The sequence below is a fragment of the Cetorhinus maximus genome, chromosome 17 (genome assembly GCF_964194155.1).
Source record: "Cetorhinus maximus chromosome 17, sCetMax3.hap1.1, whole genome shotgun sequence".
NCBI classification, from domain to species: Eukaryota; Metazoa; Chordata; class Chondrichthyes; order Lamniformes; family Cetorhinidae; genus Cetorhinus; species Cetorhinus maximus.
This window is the reverse complement of record NC_135895.1, coordinates 18,657,826-18,679,046: the sequence shown is the minus strand read 5'-3', so window position 1 is coordinate 18,679,046 and position 21,221 is coordinate 18,657,826. Positions and strand designations below refer to the sequence as shown.

General features: G+C 41.1%; 1 protein-coding gene across 1 annotated transcript in view; it reads left to right on the top strand.

The window, feature by feature from the left end:
• evi5b (ecotropic viral integration site 5b) overlaps nt 1–21,221 on the top strand; it is a 186,473-nt gene that overhangs the window by 31,352 nt on the left and 133,900 nt on the right. The window contains exon 2 of the mRNA XM_078561899.1: nt 16,664–16,893. Within this exon, the coding sequence (XP_078418025.1) occupies nt 16,745–16,893 (149 nt within the window). The 5' untranslated portion in view covers nt 16,664–16,744. The remainder of the gene's footprint in view (nt 1–16,663; nt 16,894–21,221) is intronic.

Sequence of the window (21,221 nt, the reverse complement as noted above, 5' to 3'; positions counted from 1 at the left end):
GCAGATTGAAATAGGCTAAAAGGTGGGGATAAAACAATGAATGGAAATATTATTAAAAAATAATAGAAATAGGTGGGAAAAATATATACATAAAAATTTAAAAATAAATATTTAAAAACTGGGATCCAAAAGGGGTGAGGATGGAGGAGAGAGTTCATGATCTGAAGTTGTACTTAATGTTGAGTCCGGAAGGCTGTAAAGTGCAAAATCCCCCAAGTGAGGGAATTCACCTCCAACAACCACAACCATCTTCCTTTGTGCTAGATACGACTCCAACCAGCTGAGAGTTTCCCCTCAATTCCCATTGACTTCAGTTTTGCCAGAGCTCCATGATGGCACAATTGGTCAAAATGCTGCCTTGATTTCAAGGGCAGTCACTTTCATCTCACAGCTCTTTTGTCCATGTTTGGACCAAGGCTGTAATGAGGTCAGGAGCATAGTGGCCCTGGTGGAACACAAACTGAGCATCAGTGAGCAGGTTATTGTTGAGTAACTGCCACTTGATAGCGCTGTTGATGCTCCCTTGGGTCACTTAGCAGATGATCAAGAGTAGATTGATGGGATGCTAATTGGCTGGGTTGGATTTGTCCTTTTTGTGGACAAGGCATACCTGGGCAATTTTCCACATTGCCGAGTAGACTAGTGTTGTAGCTGTACTGGAACAGCTTGGCAAGGGGCGCGGCTTGTTCTGGAGCACAAATCTTCAGTACTATTGCTGGAATGTTGTCAGGGCCCATGGCTTTTGCAGTGCTTTCAGCCATTTCTTGATACCATGTGGAGTGAATCGAATTGGCTAAAGACTGTGATGCTGGGGATCTCTGGAGGAGCCCGAGTTGGATCCCCAATCCACCCCCTTTTGGAATGCTTCAGCCTTGTCTTTTGCATTGATATGCTGGGCTCCTCCATCATTGTGATTGGGGACATTTGTGGAGCAGCCTCCCCCAGTGAATTGTTTAATTGGCCTCCGCCATTCGCAATTGGATGTGGCAGGGCTTTGGAGATTTTGAATCTGATCTGTTGGCTGTGGGATCGCTTGGGTCTCTCTGTCTGTTGCATGCTGCTTCCACTGTTTGGCATGTAAGTGGCCCTGTGTTGAAGCTTCACCAGGTTGACACTGTTTTTAGGTATACCTTTTGCTGCTCCTGGCATGTCCTTCACTCTTCATTGTACTAGGGTCGATCTTACGGCTTGATGGTAATGGTGGAGTGGGGAATATGCCGGGTCACAGATTGTGGTTGAATACAATTTTTCTGATGCTGATGGCCCAGGGCGCCTCATGAATGCCCAGTTTCTAGAACTGTTATAAATCTATTTTGTTTAGCACGGTGGTAGTGCCACACAACATGATGGAGGGTATTCTCAATGTGAAGATGGAACTTTATCTCCATAAGGACTGTGCAGTCGTCACTCCTATCAATACTGTCATGAACAGATGCATCTGTAACAGTTGGATTGGTATGGACGGGATCAAGTAGGATTTTCCCTCTTGTTGGTTCCCTTATCACCCGCCACTTTCCCAGTTCTTTAGGACTCAGCCAGTTGTCAGTAATAGTAATACCGAGCCATGTATGCTGAGGTCATGTACCCTTTTTAATTTTTCTGGTAGTAATGAAATCTGGCATTTTCTCTAATTCCTATTTTCCATTCTTTATTTTAATTTATCAATTATAATAATGCTGAAAAAAAAACATGTAGCTTTTCGTCTTGCACTCGCCAGGACATTCGCAAGAATGCCAAGTGTAAAGGGAACAACAATGCTTCAAGAAGGGAGGCCTGATTGGTAGAGGTGTTGCCATGGACCAGTTAACTGATGACTGACAGTTACCTGCCAAGATAAAAGCAAAATACTGCGGATGCTGGAAATCTGAAATAAGAACTGACAGACAACTGCCAAGGTTTGTTTTAATTCAAACCTCTGGTCAAGGCGTCGCCCTGGGGAATGAACCAGAGAATGGCTGTTGTCTATTTTGTTCAGTTGAAACGGACCCAATGTGTGTACATGTTCTTTCTATCTGCAAACAGGCTCAGTGTATTAATATATGAAACTTATAGCATGCGTAAATGCGCCACACTTCGAGCCTGAATGATAATCTTAAATTGGTTGTAAGCATAATTCTCAGAACACTCAGGATTGTTTAGTAGATGTTGTCCAATTGTGCAATCGCATCTAATGTTGGACACTGAGTTTTGCAAGCACGGGCTGGTTGGGTAAGGTCAGTACCTTGCCTGTTGCGAACAGCCGAAGGGATATGCTGTTTGATATGATCTGTCAGTCTTTGGGACAAATGGCCTACGTACCTAGCATCACACCGGCACTAAATTTCAATGAGCTGCCGGGTAATATATATGATTGGATTCGTCCTCAATAGCTCCCTGTGTCTGAGAATTTATGGGTTGCCCACGATGCACAAAAGTTAAGTCTCTTTATCCCCTATCTTATCTATGACTGGTTCTGTACAACATGAATTGGCCAAAGGGTTTGGCGAGTTATTACAACCAGTTTTGAGCATATTTTCCACATACACGGTGAATGATTCCTTCAAGTTTGCAAAGCCCACACAGGACTTGCGTATCAGCAGCAACGCCATGTTGATGTGCTCATTTGACATTGCTAGCCTATTCACACATGTACCGCTCAAGGAAGCCGTAGACATTTGCACTGCAGCACAATATCATGGTGATCTAGACCCACTGTCATTTTGTGAATCAGTATTCGTTGAACTTGTGAACTCAGTAACTTGTGCAGTTGAATTCAGTTTTAAGAGCACCATACATGCCCAAATAGATGGTGTTGCCTTGGGATCCCCTCTAGGCCCAGCTCTGGCAAACGTCTTTGTTGGGTTCCACGAGAAACATGTCTTTGATGGAATGACACCTAACCTCCTACCCCTTGCATATTTCCGATACCTAGATGGTACATTTGCTATATATGAATCCGCAGCTGCATGTAAAAATTTCATTACACACCTTAATGGGCTCCATTGTGCACTCAAATTCACCTTTGAAATGAGCAGTCAAATGAGCTCCCTTTCCTTGATGTGCTATTTAAGAAATCTGCCAGGGGGTTCTCTACTACCGTCTACCGCAAGCCTACCTTCACTGGTCAATATATGCGTTGGGATTCCTATAGTTCCATGCACTACAAGATTGGCCTTATTGGCAGCCTTGTAAATGGAACCCAAGCCATTTGCTCATCGTGCAAGCTTGATGCTGAAATAGGACACATCAAAGCTATCCTACGAGATAATGGCTACCCTGATTAGACCATTGCTCACTGTATATCATGCAAACTTATGAATGGCCTAAGGCTGCCCTTTTTGGTCCTGAAAAATGCCCAGTCTACCTCAGATTACTCTGCAAGGTCAAAGTAGCTCAAAAATTTGAGTAACAGGTGAAGCTAGCTGTTTCAAGTTGCTACTATGCAGTAGCAACACCAGTGATGTTTGCCACTAACAGGACGCTGCTGTCAAGCCAAAAAGACGTCCTGCCTATCTCACAAATGAGTAATGTGATGTATGAATTTTGGTGCCAGTGTGATGCTAGTTATCTAGGTGTGTGTTCCAAAGATGGTATCAAACAGCATGTCCCTTTGGCTGTTCACAATAGGCAAGGTACCTTCACCATGCCCAACCAGCCTGTGCTTGCAAAACTCAAAACAGTGTTCAATATTAGGTGTGATTCTGTGATTGGACAACAGTTGCTTAACAATCCTGAGTGTTCTAAGAGTTACGCTGACAACTATTTTAAGATTATCAGTTGGGCTCAATGTGGTGCACTTATGTGTTAGACATATAAACATATGTTAATACACAGAGCCCCGTTCTTTGCAGACAGAACATATACACACACTGTGTGTCTGCTTCAACTGAGCAACCAGTCTCTGATTCATTCCCCAGGGCAAAGCCTTGACCAATCGTAGTCAACCTGCCTGGCTTGAATTTAAACAAAGCTTGGCAGTTAACTATCAGTCTCTCCATGGCAAAGCTTCTACCCATCAGCCCACTTGCCAACCAATCAGCACTCCCTTCTCATGATGTATAAATTGTTGTTCCCTTTACATTTGGTATTCTTGCAAATGACCTGTTGAGTGCAAGATGAAAAGCTTCGACATGTCTCTTTTTTCAGCGATACTCAAGTTCTGTACTACCAAACGACTCTTAATCTGCATGAGCAATATTAAAATTGTTTCTTAGTTTTCAGTTGGAGACTAACATATTGCCTAAAATTTCCAGCACATTGCCTTGATTTTAAACAAATTCAGTGGACACAAATGACTTGTTGATTCTATTTGCAGGTAATGCAAATTATGATCTGGGGTGCAGCCACTGACGCACTGCAATACTTGCAGCTCTCCCAACTTTTTCTGAACTAAAAATAATACCAAGATGCTGTCTAAACTGTATCTTGTTTCACTGTTGTTATCTTTTATTTTTGTTGTCTTATCTCTGTTGGGCTCTTTATTTTCAGTTAGTTGCCTGAAAGCTCAGATTCGAACATATTAATCATGTTAAATTAATTGCAGCATAGCTATTTGTACATGCAGAAGAAAAATGGTAATTTGCAATTCATAAGAAACCTAAAATTAAAATTTGGAAATGTTTAATTATATATTCCCTCACACTTCCCAAATGTGCTCCTGGACTCTACAGCTGACGCCAATCTTTTCTGTGTAATGTAACCTTTCATCCATTTTATGTTGATATAAAGTGAGTAGAAGGAAGGCTTCTATTAAAAAGACAGTGAACTCTCCTACCTGGGAGCGGAACAGAGGCAGTCAGGAGCACTGTAAATACCGCCTGGGGATTGGAGTGCGGCCTTTCCTACCTGGGAGCGCCATTTCAGCTGCTGAAGAAACTGAGTGATTTAAAAACTAACTCTGACATCATAGGAAACTAGTAAGTTGATTGGCCAGCAAGTGCTTTGTGTAAGGAACAGTGTGTTAATAGCTAGCCTAGGGCACCAAAGTTAAGGTAAATCTATAAATAAAAAGAACTAATACTGTATTTTATTTTAATTATTTTAATTAAAATAAAATAATTAAAATAAATACCTAAAGCACATACCTGTGTATTTAAGAAAGGTATAACTCTTAGTTGTAGGTGGTACTAGCATTTAATAAGCACAGTAAATTGTACGATACATAGGAATTATTCCAAGTTAATTAAAGTAACTACATTAACTAAATAACATAACACTATGTTAGGGACGCACTAAAGCTTGGGGCAGCCACCGCAAAGGCGCAATGGGGAAGGGTCGCTGCCTAAGACCTTTCTGCCATAGTGCACCGAGGGACTGGGAACTGTTTAAATCCCCTCGGGCTGTACAGCTCAAAATGAATGTCTGCAAATGATTGTAATATTAATTTATTGTATTGATGCATTTCGTGATACACGTTGTAAAAGTTGAACCTGATTGTATTTTTGTGATGGTGATTTTGAAATGGTTTGAAACGTTGTTGAAGATATTTTGTGAATAAAGTATATTTTTGCAAAAAAAAACTAAATAACATAACACCTGTCCTGCCATTGTTGCTTATGTTGCAACTGTGGAATGTGGGAACTTTTGGATGCCAAGGCGATCCAGGACAAACACATTTGCAAAAATTGTAAGCAGCTAGAGGAATACCGAATCATGTTATTGATCTGGAAGCCGAACTGCAGACACTGTGCAACATAAGGGAGGGGGAGAAATACCTGGACGCTTTGTTCCCAAAGACGGTCACACCTTGTACAATAGGGTCATCTATTTTGGTCAGCAGTGAGGGATAGGATGATATGACTGCGAGTGAGGCAGGTAAAGGGATCTAGCAGACAGTAGTGGAGGAGCATCAGACTTTGTAATTGTCAAACAAGTTTGAGGTGCTCACAACCTTTGTGGACGAAAACGAGGTCTGCAAGGTAGATGAGCAGCCCATGGTACAGGAAGCCATTCAAGCAGGGGGAGCAAACAGGAATGTAGTGTTAGTTGGGGACAGCATAGTGAGGGGGATTGACACTGTTCTCTGCAGCAAAGAGTGAGGGCCCAGAAGACTGTGTTGCCGGCCTGGGTGCCAGGGTTCGGGATATCTGCTCAGGGTGTTACAACCAGTATGGGAGGAGGGCGCAGTTTATCTAGTCCCACAACTCCGCAGGTTGCACCATTACTTTAAAAGTTTAATTTACTCATCAAAATGGTCATTTTTTTTTACTGTCGCTACTGTTAGACCCAGAATAAAAGAGACTTTAACCAGGCTTCTTTCAATACACTTAATGATTGATTTATTGAGAAACAAATTTCTTCTTTTAAAAAAAGCTGTGAGAACTGGTTAACACAATTGTAATTTGGAAGTATAACTATCTCTTTTACAATTCCGTGGTGTGCATTCACACACAAGCACAAACAAAGGACAAACAGGTTCCCTGCTGAGATGGACTTTGAAGAATAAACTTTATCAATGAAAAGAATAAGGTTTGCAAGGTTTCAGTGCTGCCGATCTGGAGTTCCCTCATGTGAAGACAGATTTAGTCCTAGTAGAGGCCTGGAGGTTCTCATTGATGGAGCTTCAATGTGGAGGAAACTAGGTCTGGATCAATCCTTCTCGTCTCAGCCTCTCAGGTTTCCAAATACAGAAGTTCCACTGATACAATTCTTAACTGGATATTGACAATCACACAGTTTCAGGCAAGGCAAAGTGAGAGAGAGTTGGGCAGCTTTTCACTTTCTCAGTTTAGTTCCAACTGATCTCAAAAAAACCAAGTCCAAAACTTTAAGCTCATCAATGTCGTGTGATTCCCAGTAAATCACTAGCCTTTGCCTTCAGACCGGTTTTCTTTCCCATAAAATAATTGCAGTGCAAACAAGCAAACAGCTCTTACCCCTCAAGTACCATTGCTGGTCAAGTGATTTCTTGGAAAAGGCTGGCTTCCTCCCAGTACAAAGGTGAATTTATGATCCTTTTTAATAAATTTCAGGTCAGCTTCCTTTAAACAAGGGCTGGAGAGGATCTTGCAGTGTGAGGGGGAGGACCCAGTTATCGTGATCCACGTGGGTACCAATGGCATAGGCAGGGCAAGGAAAGAGGTTCTGCATAGTCAGTATGAGGAGTTGGGCACCAAGTTAAGAAACAGAACCTCAAAGGTAATAATCTCTGGATTATTACCTGAGCCATGTGCAAATTGACATAGAGCAAATAAGATTAGAGAAATAAATGCGTGGCTCAAAGACTGGTGTGGGAGAAGTGGGTTCCAGTTTGTGGGACACTACCAGTACTGGGGAAAATGGGGGCTGTACTGTTGAGACGGTCTACACCTAAACCATGCTGGCATGAATGTTCTTGCAAATCGCATAACTAGGGAAGTAGAGAGATTTTTAAACTAAATAGTGGGGGCAAGGGATCAAATGTGGAAAGATGTGGTATATCAAAGAATAGAGACAAGGGAAGAAAGGAAAGTAATTAATATGGGAAATGATAAATAGATGGTGACAGGAAGGGACAGAGAATACAAGTCTGAGAACAAACCAACAGATAAGGCTAGAGGTTACAAAAATAAAAGGACAAAACTTAAGGCTCTGTTTTTGAATGCAGGTAGCATTTGAAACAAAACAGATGAACTGATGGACCAAATAGATGTAAATAAATATGATCTAATAACCATTAGAAAGACATGGGTGCAGGATGGCATAGATTGAGACCTGATTATTGAAGAGTTTGTGACTTTTGGGAAGGACAGGAAGTCAGGAAAAGGTAGGGGGGTGGCTTTGTTAATTAAAGACAATATTAGCACAATAGAGAGGGATGACCCAATGTTATGACCGATGCAGTTGGTAAAGTGGAGTTATTTAAAAATATCCCAGAGGGGAACTTTAAATAACTGTCATAACCAATAATTTTAAGTGTTATGTTTGAGATGTGACTCTAAACTCAGGAATCAGACCACTAGTTCTTGAGTTTTTACATTAAATTAAATTAAACATTTTATTAATTTACACAGGTTAAAATATATGTGCACATGGCTGCAAATTACAACTATCATAATTTTTAACAAATTCCCAAACTAATCTCCATTAAGGCAACAATAACCCATAGACGTAACCAAACATCAGGCAAAGCGTTTTCACCTTACAAATTCAGAATGAGGTTCTTTTCACTGTGGAGCCAGTTGGAGGCTTACAGTTGCCTTTTGATCGTGCGTTGCCTCTGCCTGCACACCCGAAAACTACTGAAGTTATACCTACTAACCCCATTGAATGTTAATTCTCATTGTATCAACAACCTCTTTGAACTTTACCTTTTAACAATGAAACACCTTTCACAATACCAATTTTATTAGTAATATAAACATATTGCTTGGTAGCTGCTAGAAAGGTGTCAATTTTCACCCCACTTCTATTCAAAAAGTGCAAATGCACGCTATCTCTCTTACATTTCAAAACTAGTACGTATCAAAGCACCCAGACTAGCTGGATTTAATCCAATTAAGACATACCCACAGACTAAACCTCTGTTTTAAAAGAAAGATATTTTCCAAAATATTATATACATTAATATCTTCATGACACTCAAGTTCAGGAAACCAGGATATAGAAGCAGCTTGGGTAGAGATGAGGAATGATAAAGGCAAGAAATCACTTGTGGGAGTGGTGCACAGGTCCACCAACAGTAATCACAAGGTAGGATGGGGTATCAGAGAAGAAGCAGTGGGAGCTTGTCAGAAAGGTACGGCGATTATCATGGGGATTTTAATCTACATATAAACTGGAACAATCAGATGGACAAAGGTAGTGTGGATGACCTAGGACGTTTTTGGGTAATTTCTTCGATCACATTCTGAAGCTAACCATGGAGCAGGATATACTAGACCTGGTATTGTGCAACAAGGTAGGATTAATTAATGACCTTATAGTGAAGGCGCCCTTAGGTAGCAGTGATCATAATATGATTGAATTTTGCATTCAGTTTGAGGGAGAGAAGAGTGGATCTAAGTCTAGTATTTTAAACTTTAAGCGTAATTATGAGGGCATGAAAGCAGAGCTTGTTGAAGTGAATTGGCAAATTAGGTTAAGGGATTGGTCAATAGAGATGCAGTGGCAGACATTTAAGGGGACCTTTAAAGGATACACAATAGATACATTCCGACAAGAAAGAAAAATTCCAAGGGGAGAACCCATCATCCGTAGTTAACTAAAAAAGTTAAAGATAGTATCAAACATAAAGGAAAAGTATATAATTCTGCAAAGGTGGGTGGCAGGTCAGAAGATTGGACAGAATATAAAAAAACAGCAAAAAAGTTCTAAAAAGATTAATGAGGAGGGAAAAATTAGTGTGGAAGAGAAAACTATCTAGAAATATAAAGACAGATAGTAAGAATTTCTATAGATATTTAAAAAAAAAGAGTTAACAAAGTCAGTGTTGGTCTTATGGAAAGTGAGCTTGGGGAGTTAATGGAAAATAAGGGGATGACAGATGAATTTAATAGGTATTTTTCATTGGTCTTCACCATAAAGAATACAAGTAACAGAAATATCTGTAAATCAGGAATTGGAAGGGAGGGAGGAATTCAAGAAAATTACAATCACCAGGGAAGTGGTACTTGTCAACATGCAGTTCCAACAATTTGCTAAGTCCTCGGGTCCTGATGGATTTCATCCTAGGGCTTTAAAAGAAGTGGCTAGTGAGATTGCTTGATGTGTTGGTTTTAATTTTCCAAATGTCATTAGATTCGGTGAAGGTTCCATTAGATTGGAAAAAGCTAATGTAACCTCAAAAAGGGAGGGAGATAGAAAGCAGGAAACTATAGGCCAGTTAGCTTAACATCTGTCATAGGGAAAAGGTTAGAAGCTATTCTTAAATATATTATAACAGGGCACTTCGATAAATTCAAGCTAATCAGGCAGAGTCAACATATTTTTGTGAAAGGGAAATCATGTTTAACCAATTTATTGGAGTTCTTTGAAGTAACAGGTGCTGTGGATAAAGGGGAAGCAGTGGATGTACTGTACTTAGATTTTCAGAAGGCATTTGATGATGTGCCTCATAGGTTATTGCGGAAGATAAAAGCTCATGTAGAGGGTAACATATTGGCATGGATATAAGGTTGGCTAGCTAACAGGAAACAGAATAGGCATATAAGGGTCTTTTTTTGGTTGGAAGGATGTGACAAGTGGTTTGCACAGGAACAGTGCTGGGGCCTCAACCTTTTACAATTTACATAAATGATTTGGATGAAGGGACCAAAGTGTTGAATGTGTTTCTGTCTCCCCGTGTTAAGCACAGTAACTCTTCTAAAGCGATCGAAGGAATGGTTGCTAAATTTGCTGATGACACAAAGATAGGTAGGAAAGTAAGTTGTGAAGAGGACATAAAGAGCTACAAAAGGATATAAATAGATTAGCTAAGTGGGCAAAGATCTGGCAAATGGAATATAATGTGGGGAAAATGTGAAATTGTCCATTTTGGCAGGACGAATATTACAGAGGCACATTATGGATTGCAGAGATGAGATGCAGAGGGACCTAGGTGTCCTAATGTATGAATCGCAAAAGGTTAGTTTGCCGATGCAGCAAGTAATTAGCAAAGCTAATAGAATGTTATTGTTTGTTGCAAGGGGAATTGAATACAAGAGTAGGGAGGTTATGCTTCAGTTGTACAGGGCACTGGTGAGATTACACCTGGAGTACTGTGTACAGTATTGGTCTCCTTATTTAAGGAAAGATGTAAATGCATTGGAAGCAGTTCAGAGAAGGTCTACTAGCTTGATACCAGGAATGGACAGGTTGTCTTATGAAGAAAGGCTGGACAGGCTAGGCTTGTATCCGCTGGAGTTTAGAAGATTTAAGAGGTGACTTGATTGAAATGTATAAGATCCTGAGGGATCTTGATGCGGAAAGCATGTTTCCTCTTGTGGATGATCTAGATTTCAGGGCCACTGTATCAAAATAAGGGTTCACCTATTTAGGACAGATTAGGAAAGTTTATTACTGAGGGTTGTGGGGCTCTGGAATTCTTTTCCTCAAAAGGCGTTTGAGGCAAAGTCCTTGAATATTTTTAAGGTAGAGGTAGATAGATTTTTGATAAGCATGGGGGTGAAAGATTATTGGCGGTAAGCAGGAATGTGGAGTTGAAGTTAAAATCAGATCAGCCATGATCTTATTGAAGGATGGAACAAGCTCAAGGGGCTGAGTGGCTTACTCCTCCCAGTTCGTATGTAACTGGCAGATGTTTTGGACATTTGGCATTTGCATTGGCATCTTTGTTTCTTTTTGGGATTATTGTTAGCTTTCCAAGATACAAGCTTCTAATTTTGATCTATTTTTAAGTGCCAAGTGAAGGCTTGCTGCTTTACTAGAGAGCCATTCAACTATTAACTCTTTATTTTTCAGAAGACCTTTTTATTTTCGCTCACTGTTGTGAGTTACATCTAATTGTCTCTCTGTGGATAGTATCCCTCGCTTTGTGTTCTTTCCAACCTCATTTTCAATTCTTTCTTTTTCTCTTGAAGTTGCGCCCACATGCTAGGCTGTCAATCTATTGGCATTGGCTGACGTTTGCTACTTTGCTGAAATGGAACTCTTCATACATAAGCCTAGCGCCTGCATATCGGAGGTGAGCTGAGAGTGACCACCCTTGACATCACGCCAGCATTTGACTGGCTCATCAAGGAGCCCTAGCAAAATTGAAGTCAGTGGAAATTGTGGAGGGGTTGGGCAGTGGGGGATTGGAAACACTCCACTGGTTTGTGTCATACCTAGCACAAAGGAGGATGGTTGTGGTTGTTGCAGGCCAATAATCTCAGCCCCAAGGCATTGCTGCAGAGTTGCTGAAGGTTGTGTTCTATGCCCATGTCTTCAGCTGTTTTATCACTGACCTTCTATCCATCATAAGTGGTCAGAAGTGGGGATGCTTGTTGTTGATTGCACAGTATTCAGTACCATTTGCAACTCCTCAGTTGCTGAAGCAGTCCATGTTCACGTGCAACACGACCTGGACAAGTTTCAGGCTTTAGCTGATAAGTGGTAAGTAATATGCATGCCTGCAAGTGCCAGGCAATAACCATCTGCAACAAGAGAGAATCTGACCATCTCCCCATGACATTCAATGGCATTGCCATCGCTGAATCCCCCATGATTAACATTCTGGGGCTTGCCATTGATTAGAAACTGAACTGCACCAGCTATATAAATACTGTAGCTACAAGTGCAGGTCAGAGATTGGAAATTCTGTGCCAAGTAACTCACCTCCTAAATGGCCAAAGACTGTTCCCATCCTCAAGGCAAAAGTCAGCAGTGTGATGAAACACTCTCCACTTGCCCAAATGAGTGCAGCTCCAACAATACTCCAGAAGCTCAACAGCATCCAGGACAAAGCAGCCCACTTGACCAGCACCCTATCCGCTAACGACATTTGCATCCCATGAGTAAATAAAATAAAGAAGCTGGTTATTTGATCTGGAGGGAATCCGAACTGAGTTTGATCCTGTTCTCAATAGACGTTCATAGACGGAGCACTTTCCATCAGTGTCAACTGGTTACTGTTTTTTGCCCTTACCTTGTTAAGGAGCTCAAGGCCAATAGCTGTGGTTCAGTGGCAGCACTCTCGCATCTGAGTCAAAAGGCAGGGAGTTCAAGTGCCTCTCCAGAGACTTGAGCACTTAACCTAGGCTGGCACTTAAATGCAGCACTGAGGGAGTGCCCTCACAGGTGACATAAAAGATCTCATAGCACTATCTCCGAAGAACGATGGGGGAGTTTTTCAGAGTGTTCTGACCAACATTGATACCTCAATCAACATCATTAAAACAGATTATCTGGTAATTATTACTTTTGTGTTTGTGGGACCTTGCACACAATCTGACTGCCATGTTTCCTACATTAGTGACTGCACTACAAAAAATACTTAATTGATCGTAAAGCATTTGGAGATTTCCTGTGGTGCTGAAAGGCACTATATGAATACAAGCTCTTTTCTTATTAGATTGTCCTAATTAACTGCCACTAGCAATCTGTAATCTGCTGAATTTATGTGTTTCTTTGCACTACAGCTGTTTAGACTGAAAAATAACGGCATAGGTGACTTGGTTTATTGCTATTTGAGCTGTGGAGCCTCATCCCAGCAGTCTGGAAATTGTTCTAAGAGGTGTTTTTTTTTCTCTAATTCTCTCAGTTCTGCTAGCCATTCATTGCTAGTTTTGTCATGTGGAGTCTTTTTGGTGTCTGAATGTAACTACTTTCAGGAACCCACCTGTTACTTTGTGTTAGGAATATGAAAGCATTGTAACGTTCTACCAATGGGGCATTCTGCTCTTGATGATCATGATTACCTGAAAGGAAGTACAAAAGTATTAGGCCTGTGTCTCGAAGCCTGGAAACTGAACTAATTTCACCAAGAGGGAAGGGTCTGTCATCCAGAAGGTCATAAGAGCTGATTCTGCTCTGAGGGGACATTTGGAGCAAATGTGATCAAACTACTGGTAGCTGTCTCCTTGTGATTGTGTGGTTACTAGCTACATCATTGGAAGATGATCCTCGGCAGCTGGGCCCTGCAGAGATTGTGCGTCTGTTAGAGCTTGGGGACAGCATGCCCCTCAGGGACCAGGTTCGTCATTACAGTGGACAATGGAGTAGTGTGGCATGGGTGGACACGAATGTCAGCTGCAGGACAATTGTGGCCTGCACAGCTTCCTGGGAGAGGTTTGCCAGCATCTGCTCAATTGTGTTCAGCCCAACCAGAGGAGCATCCTCTGCTGGTTGATGAAACCCAGATGTCACAGTTAACTGCGATGCTCTGCATCATCGTCCTTTGCAGGTGCAGACCCCTTTGGCCTTACCCTGTCCTCCTCACACTGGGCTGAACATCAACCCTGCCTCATGGGACCAGTGCACATGTTCCCCCCAATCCTCACTGATTCCCCCAACAGTTGGCACTCAGATTCCAGGCTGTGTGTCTCCATCACACACACACACAATAGTGGGTAGGGTTTTGTCGCTGATTGTCAGCAGGACTGTGGGTGTGACTGGTGTGTCAGGAATCTACAGGCCAGTTAGCTTTACGCCTGTCAAAGGGAAAATGCTAGAATCTATTATTAAGGAAGTTATAGCATTTAGAAAATCTATGTGATCAGGCAGAGTCAACATGGTTTTGTAAAAGGGAAATAGTGTTTGACTAATTTATTAGTTTTTTTGAGGAAGTAGCAGGCAAGGTGGATAAAGGGGAGCCTGTAGATGTGGTGTACTTGAATTTCCAAAAGGCATTTGATTAGGTGCCACATCAAAGGTTACATTACAAAATAAGAGCTCATAGTGTTGGGGTAACATTCACATGGATAGAAGATTGGTTAGCTGACAGGCAGTCAGGATAAATGGGTTGGCAAGCTGTAACCAGTGGAGTGCCACAGGGATCAGTGCTGGAGCCTCAACTATTTACAATCTATATAAATGACTTGGATGAAGGGACCAAATGTATTGTAGCTAAATTTGCTGATGACCCAAAGATAGATAGGAAATTAAGTACTGAAGGGGAAATAAGGAGTCTGCAAAGGAATGTAGGTAGGTTAAAGTAAGTGAATAGTCAAAATTTGGCAGATGGAGTATAATGTGGGAAAATATAAACTTGTCCACTTTAGCAGGAAAAATAGAGAAGCAGTGTGTTATTTAAATGGAGGGATTGCAGAACTCTGCAGTACAGAGGGATCTAGGTGTCCTGCTATATGCAGGTTATTAAACCTGAATTACCTGTTTCCTGAGCGGCGGGCAGGATCTACTAGTCCCAGCATGCCCTGTGCCCTGGGAGCTTTCATACATGCGCATTCCAGTGTTTTAAAGATCTTCAGGCTGGGGACAAGTACCCAGGGTGCCTGCGTGGGGGAAAAAATGTCATGAAAGCCCAGTCACAGGACCCATGAGTAGGCACCATAAGGGAAAAGTCCCAAAAAAGAGAGGTCCCAGAGTGGGGGTGGGGGGAAGAACTGGGGAAGGAGCCAATGGGAGAAGGAGACCAACAGTAGGAATCATGACGGCAGGGCAGAGGAGAACCACTGGGGGGAGGAGCAAATAGACAGGCTGCGAGCAGGGACGGTGCTGCAGATGGCACTCCAAGTAGTTGAGGGCTCAGGAAGAGCCCTGGAGAGCTGACAAAGCAGCGGAAAGCTGGTGACTCTGTGCTGCAGGCTGTTGGAGTGAAGGTAACCCTTTTAGAGCATTGGTGTTCTGCTCGGCATGGCTGAAGAGCTGAAGTTGTACCCTAGTTGGTGCTGGAGTGCAGACACGGGAATCCAGGGGACCGTAGTCTCGAGAGACGAGATTGAAAGCCTGGAAGCTGAGCAGTGTTGAGGCGTCCGAGTTGGAGCGGCTTTGAGGGAATTCAGAGACTTGATCTTCAAAAGTGAAAAGTTTGGATTTGAGAGTTTTAATGAGATTGTTTAACTCAAAGTGGATACTGACATCTAGGAGGGTTGCTGAGAAATCTCTGGGATCTGTCTTGGTTGCATCTGCCATTTATTGTGCAGTGTGGTGTGTAGACCACAGTTTTCCTATTAAGCCACATTTACCTCATGTTGATTCTGAATTTTAGAGTATAAGGTAGATATTGTAAGTTTTATTTTCCTGATCTTGTATAGTATAGTAAAGTTTATTTTATTTGTACGAAAAACTATGGAATCTTGTGACTTTATTCTCCTAGCAAGTACCTTGGATCTCAAACTTTACTGGATTCTACCAAAAACCTGGAGGTCTGGTCCAGGATTATGTGATTGGGAAGGCAAATGGAACGTTCTTGTTTATTGCAAGGGGAATGGAATGTAAAAGTAGGGATGTTTTGCTGTAGTTGGTGAGGCCGCATCTGGAGTACTGTGTACAGGTTTGGCCTCCGTAAGAAAGGATATAATTGCATTAGAAGCAGTTCAGAGAAGGTTTATTCGACTGATTTCAGGGGTGAAGGGGTTATCTTGTGAGGAAGGGTTGACAGGATGGGCCTGTATCCATCAGAGTTTAGAAGAATGAGAGGTGATCTTATTGAAGCATGTAAGATCCTGAGGGGACTTGACAGGGTGAATGCTGAAAGGATGTTTCCCCTAGTGGGTGAGACTCGAATTAGGGGGCATAGTTTAAAAGTGAAGGGTCTTCAATTTAAAATGAAGATGAGAATTTTTTCTGAATGTTATTAGTCGGGAATGCTCCTCGAGAGAGCAGTGGAGGCAGGTCATTCAATATTTTTAAGACTGAGTTAGATTGTTGATGACAAGGGAGTCAAAGGTTATTGGGAGTAGATAGGAAAGTAGAGTTGAGATCACAATCATTGGGGGTTGTGCATATGATAGCATGAGATGGACTGTAAGCACAAATATCTAATTAATGATGTGTGCTGCCACTTGTTCCATTCCAGCAAATTCCAGCTCATATTCATATTTTTTACAAAGGAAGATTCTATTATAAATGTGGGCATTAGATTGGAAATAGTTGATGGGAAGCATGTGTGCAGATGTAAAATTTTTCACGTCAACAAAAGAATTACTTTGAAGTGTAGGACAATAGAGGCTTAATGCAAAGTCAGGAAGGTTCATTTATAAAGCCAATATAATTCCCAACATAACTGACTTTTTGCAAGTTCAAAGCAAAGCAGTACTTCAAAAGTTCTATTACTAATTAAGCTGATGGTATATTGTATAATGTAATTTTAAACGTTCTTTGTCAGGTGGCGACAGACAAGGTTGCAGAGAAGTTGAGTTCTACTCTCTCATGGGTGAAGAGCACAGTGTCTCACACTGTCAGTCAAATGGCTAGTCAGGTGGCAAGCCCATCTGCTTCACTGCATACTACATCTTCATCGACGACACTCTCCACACCAGCACTTTCACCTGGATCACCAACCACTCTCAGTCCTGATGACTTGGAGCTTCTTGCTAAGCTAGAAGAACAGAACAGGTGGGTTCTGTCCTAAAACCTGAATAAAATGTTTTTGTAAGTGAAGTAGTTTTACATAGAAAACTAAAATAAGCTGATAGAATTTCACTTTTTACTTTTATGGTTACCTCCCACTACTTTCATTTTCCTTTTTTAAATCTACCCAGTTCTGTCCACTGTGCAGAATATGAAAAAATGAGATCTGTATGTATAATTTTGTTGGTGCAGCTGGGTGTTGCATTCATAGATTACTCTCTTAGCAGTGGTATAGCAAAATATCTGGAAATTATATTGTTCGTAACAAATGTGATTTAAATGACTTGTGTCCTTGGGGCATGTAGAAATCTTGGCTTATTTTTATGTTTGGCACGCAAATCCAACTTCAGGGCAGATCTTTGCAGGAAAAGGCAAGTTTTTTGATTTGGCATTGAGATTTCAGGATTTCAAAGAATTGCTCAGAGATCACAAGAAGGCACCAATCTATGATTAACTTTCCTGTCAAATTGTTTGGTTCCCAGCACGTGATATTGAAATTTTTAACTGCTTGATTATTTCACTTGAAGGAATCTTGTAGTATTTTGTTTTTCTCCTATAATTCTACTAAAGCAGTAATTCACAAAGCCCACAAAAGAATTATAGCCTAGAATATCAACCATGAGTAATATGATCATGATTCAAGATATTTTTTCTAAGATTTATTGGTGGGCTGGGTAGGAATTACATTGAAACAAGCCATTCAATCTATGCTGGTGTTTGTACTCTACATGAATTTCCTCACACTTCATCTCAGCATTTCAGTGGATTGTTTATTCCCTTTCTTTCATGTTCTTAACTAGTTTCCTTTTGAATACATCTAAGCATCATACTTCCTGTAGTATTACATTACACGTAAAGAAATTAAGATTTCTCCCTATTTTCCTATTAGATTTATTAGTAACTATCCTGCACTTATGCCACTGAGTTTTAGATCTTTAAAAATGGAAATATTCACTCCCTACTCTGCCATGTCCAACCCATTCATAATTTTTAAGATCTCTGACAGGCCTCTAAGTTTTTCATTTTCCAAAGAAACAAGCCCCAACTTGTTTTAGCCTTTCCCAATAGCTGTAATCTCCCAGTTCTGGTAGCATCCTTGTAAATCTTTGTGTTTTCTCTGGTGCTTTTATGTCCTTTTTATAGTACTGAGGCCAGAACTATGCACAGTACTTAGTATGGCCTGACCAGAATCCAATGCAAGTTGAATATAACTTTATTACTTTTGAATTCTATAACCCTAGAAATAAATCCCAATGCCCTTAGCATTTGATGCTTCTTTTAAGATTTTATCACCTGTATTCCTAGATCCCTTTGCTCTTCTATCCTATTGTTTCTTTTTTTTTATATACATATGGCATAGATGTTTGTTTTTCCATTTGCCATACGAAAGTACATTTGCCATTGAACTGCTTAGTCTGCAAGTTTTCGTTTATGTTGCATTCTTCCTCACTGTTAGCTTTACACCTAATCTGTTAGTTCAGATTGGTATCACCTTCAAATTTTGATATCGAGCTACTTATTCCTAAGTTTCAATCACTCATATAAGTCCTGGCATAGATCCTTGAAGAACACTGCTTTCTACCTTCCCTGATCCCTATTTTGCTTTGATGCTGGCAAAATCATGTGGAGGGAGAGTCTGGCATTGACCAAGTTGTTAATCACTAAGAGGTTGTGGTGGAAGAATTAATCCAGGCTGGTCTCTTAGTTAAAGCTGGTTTATTTCTAAGACAACTCCTCAGTGCTACTAACTTCCTAGTAGCTTCAACACAGTGTTCCAGCTGTACCTTTTTATTCTATTTAGATGGGATAATTAATGCCCATTACCTGTTTAACTAGCAATTGGTTTTAACAAGATGATTGCCATATTAACAGATTCCCCTTTTCTTTTTTAGTTAAAAAACAAACAGAAGGAAATAAGACACCCCTCTTCCAACACATTTAATAATTTCTTAGAGCAGGCACTCTTTTTGTAAAACAGTCTGATAGCTGGTGGCCTGTGTCAACCTTTTTTTCTCTTAGAGATCTCTTTTCTCTCTAACATCTCCATTATGCTGGCTAGGTCTATTTGTAGCCTTTTTTCCGTGACACTTTTCGTGGAATGATCATTGTTCCAAAGAGACCGGTTATCAACATAACATTCTATGGGCAAACTTTTCCCACATTGCCCCTTATATAATATTTCTATCAATATATTGGATAAGTAAACCCCCATATCTAATGCTTCTACTAAGGCTAATATTTCAGCAGCTAAGGTGCTTTTCATTACCCTTTTTATTTTCTTGGCCTCCTAAGCCAGTGGGCAACGTTTATCGTTTTTTCCCACCAAGAATATGATGAACCCTGCTGTGCTAGAGTACCCATCTGGAAGATTGGCATGTGAAGCATCACTAAAAATGATCAATCTCACATCTTCAGGATCACCCAAGGCTGGAAACGAGCACACCTCTCAGAATTTAATTTTTTTTAAAAAGTGTTTTATTTGCTCTCAGAATTTGCTCAACTGTAGCATGTTTCATCATGGTACTCAGCTCCAACACATCGTAACTAGCGTCAGGCCTAGTCTGAGTGCACAACCAGTTCAACTGCCCAATCAAACTTCTCAACTGTTCCATTTCTTCCATGGTAGCAGGATCCTCTTTTTGTGAGGATCTACCACGAGTTATTTGGATATAATTAGCATTTTCTAGGTAAGCTTGTTAACTCAATGTCACTCCTAACTTGCTCTGCTTGATGTCTAACCCTATGTATTTAAAGGCCCCAGAAGCCCGACTTCCGACCTGGAATTCCTTCTTTATCTTCTCGATTACCCATTGTTAAAATTCTACAGATCCTCCCCACATGAAATCATCAACATGCATGATAAAGATCCCAGCTAGGTCTCTCCTTATGGTACCAGTAGAACATCACGAGGTCTGCCTTTAACTCAATGCAACCTGTTTTCAACAAGACAGACCTCACAGAAAAATACCATACTCTTGATGCATCATTCAACCCATAAACACACTTATTCAATTTCCATAGCTTTCCTTCTACATCCCCCGCTTCTTTGGGTTTGAAACTTCTATCCCTGTAAAAACACAGCCTTTATGTCAGTCGATTTGCACTCCCAGGAATAGGATGCCAAAATAGCTTAAAAAAAATCTTCAAACTCACTTTTCCTGCAGTAGGTGAATCCACTCTGAAATCCTGGTCTCCTAGTCTCTCTTCAAAGCCTCAGGCTACTAATCTCACTTTGGCCTTATATGTGCTGTCTGGGAGTACCTTTTCTGTACAGATCCATCTGTGAGATAAAGCTGGCTGTCCTCTGTCAGGTATTTCAGAATCTACCCCAAATTCCTTCCAATTTTCTAACTCTTTCCGTTTGGCTTGCTTTATCAGCTTACTTTCCAATTTATTAGCAGCTACTAGAATCTCTGTCATAAGGACTTCTACTTCTTTTGAGATTGCTAGCTTGCTCTCTAGTCCTCCTTGTTAAGCTGCGGCCTCTACTCACATTCCTCTCCCTTTCTGGATTGCTACTATATGATCATCTCCCATGCGAACAGAACTCCGTTCGCCAGTCTGTGATTTTTTTCTAGGGTCACGACCACATTCTGGTCCACTGTCAGAACTCATACTGCGCTTTCTGGGTTTCCACATCTTTACCTCGGTTTGCCAATCGATAGGTCTTGTCTCCTGTCCTTCATCCTGCACATTTAGCCAATGTTTGTATTTACCAGTGACCTTTCCTGCTCTCCTGATGATGGTGGCATCCCTCCACATACTGGTCCCTTCTGGCATGTATGTTACTTTTGTTCCTACTTTTGAGTAATTGCACTTTTGAACGAATAGCATTGTCCTGTACCTCAGTATTACTTTGTTCATAGTCAGTCAACCCTGTATCTGCCATCGTCTGCTCCTCATACATACCCGGTGTATGTGTAAGTGAAGTGCATGATGCTTCCTTGTGTTCTACGTCCTGTTCAGAATCTGTAAAGGTATAGTCAGTACCAATTAACCGTGAAGAATGTACCCTAACAGTTTGATTACTGTGTTGCACAATTACTACTTTCCCATCACTCCCTATAACCTTGCCAGGTCCTTTCCACTCTTTCTGACCTTCCCTTTTATAATATACCATGTCTCCTTGTCTAAACTATATTCCTGATGGTCTTATGCGGTGCCGTAGGGCCTGCCGAATCTTTTCCGAAACCTCAGCTGTAATGAAAGCTTTTCTGCCCACATGCAAAGCGTTCTGATGAGCAGAAAATGTGGAGCTAATGCTAGTCCCTTCTAGAGCAGGGGGAGCATCTGACAATACAGAAGGTAACTTG